Source organism: Lactuca saligna, chromosome 6, assembly GCF_052625555.1.
Source record: "Lactuca saligna cultivar CGN05327 chromosome 6, ASM5262555v1, whole genome shotgun sequence".
Taxonomy (NCBI): Eukaryota; Viridiplantae; Streptophyta; class Magnoliopsida; order Asterales; family Asteraceae; genus Lactuca; species Lactuca saligna.
Genome location: NC_136422.1, coordinates 161,458,973 through 161,469,498, shown reverse-complemented (window position 1 = coordinate 161,469,498; position 10,526 = coordinate 161,458,973). Strand labels below are relative to the sequence as shown.

General features: G+C 37.9%; 2 protein-coding genes across 2 annotated transcripts; both read right to left on the bottom strand.

Moving 5' to 3' along the window:
- Positions 1–6,105: 6,105 nt before the first annotated feature.
- LOC145003081 (uncharacterized) lies at positions 6,106–7,287 on the bottom strand. Its single transcript, XM_078962231.1, has 2 exons — positions 6,901–7,287; positions 6,106–6,837 (listed from the first exon to the last, which is right to left on the bottom strand). The coding sequence occupies exons 1-2, from the start codon at positions 7,285–7,287 to the stop codon at positions 6,106–6,108; spliced, it is 1,119 nt and encodes a 372-aa protein (XP_078818357.1).
- A 1,112-nt stretch (positions 7,288–8,399) lies between these two features.
- On the bottom strand, positions 8,400–10,297 carry LOC145000912 (eupatolide synthase-like). The gene is made up of 2 exons (XM_078960215.1): positions 9,355–10,297; positions 8,400–9,241 (listed from the first exon to the last, which is right to left on the bottom strand). The coding sequence occupies exons 1-2, from the start codon at positions 10,240–10,242 to the stop codon at positions 8,633–8,635; spliced, it is 1,497 nt and encodes a 498-aa protein (XP_078816341.1). The 5' UTR covers positions 10,243–10,297; the 3' UTR covers positions 8,400–8,632.
- Positions 10,298–10,526: the final 229 nt, after the last annotated feature.

The following is a 10,526-nucleotide window of genomic DNA, read 5'->3' as shown; positions in this document are numbered from 1 at the left end:
TCTTCAGAACCAACGACATAGTCCTCAAAGTGATGCGTCCAAACTTCATAATCTTGAGTGTATAGCATCGGGATTCTGGTTGTGGATCCAATGTTGTTGGAGATATTGATCGGATTGGTTTGTGAATCATCGTGAGACATGATGACCTTTTTCAGATATCTGCAAGAATCAGACTTGTAAAGATTGAATTAGGGTTTTATCAAATAGCAAGAAACAACATCAATGAAGAGATGACGGCTCCTACAGATTCGATAAAAGTGGAAACCCTAAAAATATTCTTCCAACAAAAGAGATGCGTATTGATATGTGTATTTTTATATATATTTATGTATAACATATCTTAATATTTTAGCATTTATTATTATTATTTAGAACTAAAATATACTTAATATTCTTTGAAATATTTAATTACACTTAAAATGGGAGATGGAATGCAAAAGAAAGAGAATGGAGCTGAAAAGATGCAAAAAGGATATTGCTGGCAGATTGACCCCTCTTCAGTGTTTCGGGTATATCTGATGACTCATAAGTCCAATTGACGAGGTTCAAACTGTTCTGAAAACTAGACGAAATTTCCTACGACTTATGTGATAGGGACTTTTGGCTAATTCGACACTTATCTTATCCAAAATCGGCCTTGAAAATGAAGCATAAAAGCTGGACGGAAATTCCCTCCAAGTTACTTATTCCCCAAGCTCCACTTATCTTATTTTTATTTGCTTAATCCCTAAGCCACCATTAGTTTCCTTATTCCAATCCAACTCTAATATTCCATATAAATTTCATCTCCATCAACTATAAATACCCCATATCATTCCACCAATTTTAATAATCTATGATATTCCACTTCGACTTGTGCAACAAGAAAACTTCATAGTTGCCGTTTTGAGGGTCTAGGAGGTGGCCGGAAGGCCGTTAAGCTAACGGGAGCGGAGATCGGAAGGGTTGGAGAGCGGATACGTGTCGGTAATCATATGGGTTGTTAACGTGACCATGTTTAGCATTCCATTGTGTTACTATTATGTATTTAGTTTCTGACTTGGGTGTAAAAACCTTTTACTTTTTTTTTATGATTGAATGAAGCTTTGATTATTAGACTAATTGCTATATTAAATAGTTTGTTTGTGTTTAATTTATCTTGCCAAACTTGTTAAAAGATCTTTACGTATTAATGATAATTATTTGTTGTTAATTGTTAACTGAATTGAGTTGTATGAACATATGCTTGATTGCTTGTCTCTTATGATTTTGGTGACCATCGAGATTATAAGTCTAGGAATAACGAATGTGAAACTAGGATTAACTTGGGAATAAGTAAGTTAATGTGTGAGCCTTGTTTGATGACCATCAACAAGAGGTTAATTGAATGTCTAATTTGATTAACTATATTTGCAAGTCTTGCTTGATACGAACTGAACACTAGGAAGCATGTTAGTTTAATCAACTGATCATTGTTTGATTTAACTTGTTTGCTAAAGGATTAGTTATAGTGAACGCGAATCTAATCATTTTAGGAATCGGTGAACATGAATAAATGAATTTGTGTATGAAATTGTCTATGTTTTTAAAGTGTAATTTGTCTAAACCAAAGTACCTGAAGAGATTTGCTTTTCTGTTAGTTTATCGAGAGTTGTTAATTAATTGTTCGTTTGAGATTTATTAAACTACTTCTTTATTCTTTCCGTGTGACCTGTAACCTATAATTAAATATTTTAAATTAATTCACCACCGTTCCCTGTGATCGATACCCGACTTACCTAAGCTATACTGTAATCTGACTAGGTACACTGCCTATAAGTGCATAGTTAGTCTAAGTTTGTTAGGTTATAAATATTAAAATTAGTGGGTACTTTTGTGCACATCACGTATGTATTATAAAGTCTCTTGCTCTGATACCAATTGATGAGAATAATTTTCTCTAAGATCGATAGATTCAATCAGATATCAATGAAACGATAATAAGGAATAGAAAACAACAAACACCACAATGAATCAAACGAGTGTCAAATGATTAATATGCTCCACCTCAGAAGACTTCAATGAGAATTGCTACTGTAGAGGTAGGCTAGGGTTACAGTACACGATAAATAAATAATAATCAAGAAGCGTGGTGAATATAATGCATGCATGCACTATATATATACTAAACCCTAAAAACAAAACACGGCTGGACAGGCCCAAACCGAGTATACAAATGGACCAAAGAGCTAAGCCCAAAGACGCAACCTCTTAAACTCAACATCAGAAAACAATGTCATGTTGTTATTATCTACAAACCATGTAATGGTCGAAGAGATATTATTATTGAAAATGGGGGTATATATTATATTTTCCTTTATAATTTTTATCCAAACCATCGATAAACTCAACCCTCTTTATTTGTTCCCTTTCAATTAACGAATAAAATCAATAGATACCAATCATTGTTCATCCTTAACTCTCTCCATCTATTACGACCAAAACCAACATGTGATGTCATTTGCTACCAAGTTTCGATAAGGTGTGTAAAAGGGATATTTGATTCTTGTTTTCAAATAAAAACTAAAGAACACTTTATGCTACATAGAATTGGAAATCGAAGGCTAGCAAAAAATCAACAAATTTATTGTTCAAGCTGAAGTAGGTAAATGGTGAATTTATTTATGGCTACATAGTCATCTAAATCAATGGTTAAAGAAGAAAAGGAGATCAATATCACATATTTGCTACCATCAATCTTGCTTCGATTTTCTTTTCAAGGGATGGTTAGGTTTTGTTCAAGTGACTCATATGTACGTATCCTTGAAGGTATGTCAATGAATCTATACATGCTCTTGAAGTTTCGATATTCAAACTTTAATGTTCAATTTAGTAAATTTGAGTTATTTGTATGTGATGTTGAAGGATTGATTTTGTCCATTTGAGTTATCTGTAATTGCTCTTGAATATCACATATATGTTACCAGAGTAGCGGGACTTAATGGGAGCTCGGAGGACCCGTGTTACCCCTTAAATTTTTAGGCATAATAGAAATATTTTGTGAAAATATTCAAAATACTATATTTATCTCGACGTGTTACCCCTAAAATTTAAGTATGTTATCCCTGATATTTTATTCTAGGTCCACCATGCTACCTCCAATATAAAGATATTTGGTATATTGTCTCTAATTTACGATATTGGTTCTTTTTTTGGTCTCTAATTTTGGTTTAGTTACGGTCCTATATTTTCGATTTTTGGTTTTGTGATTTCATGTATTTGATTTTCTTTCGATGGCGGTGAGAGGTGGATGGTGGGTTAGAATAAAATTATGGGTACTTGAAGGTGATGATTATTGGACGATATCTTTGCTCAATGAAGAAGAATTATAATAACAATGATTAAATACAAGATTACATGGGCCCTATGGGCTAGGTAACTGTTGCGCTAAATACAAATACATACTATCTAAATGTACAATACAATAATACATTAATACGCCCCCGCAGTTTGAGCGGGAGATCTAGAGCAAACACTCATACTGGTCCAAAAATCTGTAAACAAAGAAGATTGAAGTCCTTTGGTGAAGATATATGCATACTAAAGGCTGGAAGGAACATGTATAACTCTAACTTGACCAGTGGCAACCTTCTCATGCACAAATTGAATATCCATCTCTATGTGTTTAGTTCGTTGATGTTGAACAGGATTCGTAGACAAATAAACAGCACTGACATTATCACAGTAAACAACGGTTGCCTTAGAAAGAGGAGTGTGTAGCTCACGAAGAAGCTTTCGTAACCAGCAGGTTTCGGCTACTGCATTGGCCACGCCACGGTATTCGGCTTCTTCACTTGAACATGAAACGGTCTGTTGGCGTTTAGAGGGTCAAGACAAAAGATTATCTCCCAAAAATATATAGTAGCCGCTGGTGGATCGACGTGTGTCAAGGCAACCCCCCCCCCCCCCAATCAGCATCAGAATAGGCTATGAGATTTGTGGTGGGAGAGTGATGAAGTTGAAGCCCGTAGTCTAACGTCCCACAAACATATCTTAAGATACGTTTAAGAGCATGAAAGTGAGGTTCGCGGGGATTGTGCATGAATAGACAAATCTGTTGCACGGCATATGATAAGTCTGGGCGAGTAAAGGTGAGATACTGGAGGCCACCTGCGAGGCTTCGGTATAGGGTCGGATCAGTAACAGGATCGCCTGAAAAATCTAGTTTGGACTGAGTATCAGCAGGTGTTCGACACGGGTTACATGTCAACATGTTGGCACGCTCCAAGATTTCCAACGCATAGTTGCGTTGGGAAAGGAATATACCATTAGAATCACGTGTAACAGCAATGCCCAGGAAGTAAGATAGATCACCAAGATCCTTCATAGCAAATTCTGATGCTAGAAGTGAGATGATACGCTGTAGGAGATCTGTATAGGAGGCTGTCAAAATGATGTCATAAACATATAACAATAAATAAGCCATCTTCGTACCCCTGCAAAATATAAATAGTGAAGAATCACAACGACTATGTGTAAAACCGATCTTGATGATATATGATGCAAATTGTTGAAACCAAGCGCGAGGAGCTTGTTTCAGCACATATAGAGATTTCTGCAATAGGCAGACATGGTCAGGATGTGTGATATCTCTAAACCCAGGCGGTTGGTGCATGTAAACCGTTTCATTCAGTTGACCATGTAAGAATGCATTTTTTACGTCTAACTGATGAATCGGCCATTTTCGAGAGGTGGCAAGACTGAGAACCGTACGAATCATAGCCGGTTTGACAACCGGACTAAATGTCTCATCACAGTCGATGCCGACGCGTTGGCTTTTGCCATTTGCTACCAAGCTAGCTTTGTATTGCTCAAGTGTACCATCTGCATTATATTTCTTTCTAAATAACCACAAAGAGCACACAGTGTTAGCATCTGTAGGTCTCGGAACAAGGACCCACGTACCGTTAGAAATAAGAGCACGATATTCGTCATTTATGGCAATGGTCCAATTGGGGTCCCGAAGTGCTTGAAGGTGAGACTTAGGAAGAGGAGACTTAGTGATTGTGTGTAGATTAAGACGAGAGATAGGTTTGAATATACCTGCACGACCACGGGTGACCATAGGGTGAGTTGGTTAAGGAGATGGTGGAGAGTTAGTGGGTGGTGTTAAATGGTTGTGAGAAAAAAGAAGAAGGTGGCATGAGAGGGCTATTGACAGCCGAGTCATCCGAGTGGTTGTCGTTGGCAGAAATATGACTGCCAGACTCATTGCCAGTTTCGGTGGTGGTTGTGGTGGGAAATTCAGACAATCGAAAAGCCCTGGATGTGGGATTTATGTCACATTGTTCGTCAAGAAAAGAATAAGAAGGTGCTTTGTTGGGTGTCATGGCTTTATATGGAAAGATGTTTTCTTGGAAAATAACGTGATGTGAGATGATTATTTTTCCGATTTCAAGTTCAAAACAATGAAAGCCTCGATGTTGGTTACGATAACCAAGAAAGATACATGGTCTAGATCTTAGGGCAAGTTTGTAAGGGGTGTGAAGGTGAGGATAACATAGGCATCCAAAGAGACGAAGATGGAGGAAAGATGGTGGTTTGTTATATAGTTTGGAGAAAGGTATGTCGTTGTTTATTGATGATGAGGGTGTGATGTTAATGAGATGGGCTGCCATATGAAGAGCTTCAACCCAAAAAGTGGGCAGAAGATGGGCTTGAAAAAGAAGAGTGCGAATAACATTATTTATAGAGCGGATCATATATTCACACTTTCCATTTTGTTAGGAAGTGCGGGTACACGAGAAACGGAATTGGATACCGTGTTGGTCAAAAAGATTGTGAAACTTTTCGTTGTCAAATTCGCCACCATGATCACATTGGAATTGTTTAATTTCGGTTTGAAATTGATTATTGACAAAAGCACAAAAGTGAAGAAACTTGGAAAAAACATCAGACTTTTTTCGTAATGGGTAGACCCAAAGAAAGTGAGAGAAATGGTCAACGAAAATAATGTAGTATTTAATACCACTATAGTTAGTAATAGGGGATTCCCGCAAATTTGAATGAACGATATCAAAGCAACTAGAAACAATGGAATTAGAACTATAAAAAAGGAAGTTTCACATGTTTTCCAAGTTGACATGCTTAACAATTATCCGAACTAGAAGTTTTATTACAAGAAATAAATCGACGAGAAATTAAATGATTAAAAACACGAGCGTCGGGATGTCCGAGACGTTGATGCCACAAGCTAGAGCTACCGGAAACAAGAGCAACAGATGAGTGGAATGAGTATGGTGCGTGATAGAGATCACCCAAGCTGTCACACCTAAGTAGGACCTGAAAAGTTTCCAAATCCTTCACAGTAAAACCAAAGGGGTCAAATTCAATAGACACTTGATTGTTAGTTGTAAAACGACGCACATATATAAGATTTTTGATAATATTAGGGGTGACAAGAATGTGATGAAGATGTAAAGGACGATTAACAGAAAAAAGTTTAGAGTGACCGGTATGAGTAACGGAAATAGATGAACCATTGCCAACAAGAACATATTTAATGTCTCTCTTATTGCTAAAAGATGTGAGTATACCTGTATCGGAGGCAAGGTGTGATGTGGCTCCGGTGTCCATATACCAATTAGCTTTCGCACCTTTAGTAACATTCAAGGAGTTGAAGGCTTGAGTGAGGTCGGTAGGCTGATCTTGAGATATTGAATGGAACCACTGTGATGGAGGCCGAAGAGTCGGAGTGGTGGTGGTGTGATACGCAGCTACAGTAGCGGAAGGTGGGGCACCAAGAATGCCCTGTTGAATTAACTGTGCTGGTGAGTTGGGTCTGCATTGCTGGGCTGCTGAATTGGTTCTGTAGTCGGCCTAAGAAGGTGGATACCCCCAAGGGAAAGTCTTCCATGGTAAGGTGAATGGGTTCCAAGGAACCGGTTGGGGATGTTGCATATGACCAGATCCATAAGTATTCGAGCGACGCGAGTCAGAGTTGCCGCCTCCACGCCGGTTCTGATTGGGACGACGACCACTGCGGTTAGAGGAAGACGGTGCACGGCTACTGTTGGCAGCATACAAGACCGCAGGTGTAGAGGAGTGATCCGAGTGTGAAGGTGGTGTTGGGCGATTCAATTTTAGTCTGCTTTCTTCAACCATAAGCTTGGAGCGGACCAGATTATAGGTTGGAAATGGGTCCCTATGGCGAAAAAGCATGGATATGTTTTCAAACTGTAGGGATAAGCCATTCAACAAATGTGCAATAAACGACTTTTCAGGGATAGGGTTCTCGATATTGGCCAAGAGATCATTGATGGCCTTCATTTTTTGACAATACTGGGCAATTGAAAGTTCACCTTGTGTCATGAATCATAGTTCGTTTTCAAGTTCAATGGCCCGGGTATCTTTATTTTCACGAAACAAGTCTTCAAGGCTCTACCATATGGAATGAGCGGTGGAGTTTTTCTTGACTATGGATGTGAGGAGAGGCTGAGTGAGAGTGGCATAGATCCATGACTTGACAATGGAGTCAAGGGTATACCAATCTTCATCCTTATCAGACGTTGGACGTGAAGTCCCATCGAGAAATCCAAGCACCCAATATCCCCTGCAGTGAGTTTCAAACAATTCGCGCCAGGCATCATAGTTTTATTCATTCAAGTCGAGAATAATAGGAACATGAGTTTTGATGTTAACAACACCATATAGCTTCTGATTGGTGGAGGTTTTGGAGCCTGAGGATTCATCACCAGCCATGGCTGATTATAGAGAGTGTAGATGCAGAGAGAGGTGAAGAAGAAAGAAGAATAGAAAACACAGGAGAGCAGAAGGTTTATCGACGGCACAGTTGGTGCACGTCAATAGGAGGATCGTGAAGAGGAAATTAAGGTAGATACGTTTTTCTCTGATACCATATTGGACGATATATTTGCTCAATGAAGAAGAATTATAATAGCAATGATTAAATACAAGATTACATGGGTCCTATGAGCTGAGTAACTGCTGCGCTAAATACAAATACACACTATCTAAATGTACAATACAATAATACATTAATAATGATATGAGACGTCTCGAATGGTTGGAGAAGGGGATTAATTACAAGTCATAATAATAGTAATAATTAATAAAAATATGTTAAAAATTTATTTATGAAAATATATAATCAACAGAAAAAGATATGAAAACCCAAATCACATGTAGATAATTTTTGCAACAAAAAATAACACCTTTCATGTCAAATCATCTTTGTAATTGTTTGTGCACTTTCTTCTTCTAGTAATGGTCTTTTTGAAATACTTTTTGAATATTTTAAAACATGGAAAACCATGAAAAAAATGTTAATAACCAAATATGATCCAAACATGGTACAATAATAACATTAACAGATAAAATAACGTTTATGGGGCTACCATGACACATTCAAACTCAAAACATTAAATAAAACCATGGTTCTAAAGCTTTCAAATTAGTTGATTAGACGCAATTTATCGTAGATTAATAAAAATAGAACAAAAGAAGGAAACACAGTAACCCACCCCACTCGGTCCACCTGCCACTAGCAACTAATCCACAACCCCATATTCAATGAACTTATTGAGGTAACCAAATAAAATTATCACATGCTTATTACTTTCAAAATCTTCTTAACATCAAAAATCGACGATTACTAGTCTTGCCACTCATACTTCACGGGCACAAGGGTAAGAGGCGTTTTTCTAACAACAATCAAGGATCCTACCTCTTCCATGTCCAGTTCCTCGTTCTTCATTCCACTTGGAAGTTGCCAATCAAAAGAGTGAAAAAGGTTTGCAATCGTATATTCTACGATCTGAGTAGCAACGCTTGCCGCTGGACAGGCTCTTCTTCCCCCTCCAAATGGAATCATCTCACTACGATCCAACTCAAGGTTTTCTAAGCGCTCAGGATTGAAGATGGATGCAGTCTCTTTCCACACTTTTGGATCCCTTCCTATCCCCCATGCATTTATCAACACTCTTGTCCCAGGGAAGATGTCGTACCCACCAATCTGACAATGCTTTACGCATTCTCTTGTAAGCAAGAATGGAACAGTCGAATGCAATCTTAACGCCTCCTTCACCACCAACTTTAAGTATGGCATATTTGCAACATCTGATTCCTCAACGCTTGATTTTCTTCCAACGCATCTTCGAATTTCCTCTTGTAGCTTTTTCATAACTCTAGGGTTTTTAATAATCTCAGACATCGTCCACACCATTGTCGTAGTAGTTGTGTCAATTGCTCCATTTAGCACATTCTGATTATCAAGTTTAAGATCATAAGAGTTAACTTACATTTATATGGTATTTTGAGAAACAATATTAATTTATATGGTATATAAATCTAAATAAGAAAAGTAATAGTTTTTACCATCAAAAGGGCTTTCATTTCGTTTGTAGTCAACTGAGATCTGCATACATCAACCATATCTTTTTCATGGTCACTTGTTCCAGTATGATCAATATGCTCATCAAGAACCATTTGAAGAAAGGCATCGAAATTACTGAAAGTCTTTTCTAGCCTTCGATTAAACCCAAGTAGTTCGTCTAATATCAACCCTAATCTACCTGGATAAATATCGGAAACAGAGCCACAAAGAGAGATGACCAGATCATCAAGCATCTCTTTCAACTTTTTACCTCTAAACGTCTCTTCTCTATAGCTCTTACCCACTGCAACCTTGCTAACAATGTCGGTTACAAGATGAAAGAGCCTCTCGTCTAGGTCAATGGTAGTATTCAAAGGCATTGATGAAAAAGAATCAAGCATGCCCTTGACCTCAGTGTCTACCACTTTTTTGAACAGTCTGCTCCTCTTAGAACCTAAGAACTCGGTTACCAAAACCTTTCGCATCTCCTTCCATTGATCAGCATGAGGGGAGAAAGCAACGTCCATGTAGTCGAAGGTTAGTCGTTTGAAACCCTTGGAACGTGGACGATTACAAAGTATCTGATCGTGGGTTTTTAAGGCCTGGTTTGCAAATTCACTGGAAGAGATGATGACGTATGGTGTGGCACCTAAATGGACAGTCATAATAGGGCCGTATTTTCGTGAGACTTTCCATAGGATTTGATGGAAGTTTTTACCTATCACTTGATGCAAGTTTCCTATTATTGGAAGCTTAGGAGGGCTAGGGGGAAGGTTAGGGGCAGCCTTGGATGTTTTCATCCATCGCAGGGCATATATGAAGATCGAAGAAAATAAGAGAATTGATACTGATGAATAAAGGGGTGAAGGGAAGAAAGCGAAAATATCCATGTCAATGGGTTGTTTTCTTTGTTGTGTTTGTTTGGAAGTTAATGGAATCCATGCACCTCCATTTATAATGGAGCCTAAGATGATAATACATCAACTCATTTTAAAATAAAAAAGGTTGATGTCGTGCCAGCCGCCATCTCCTTCCTGTACAATGTTGAATATGTGACTATATTGACTATGTATTTGTAAATTAATATTTATTCTATTGCTTCATACCACAAAGTTGATAATTTATTTAATTTTCCAATGGTTACAAATTCATAGCAATTGCTTGGCACCACCAA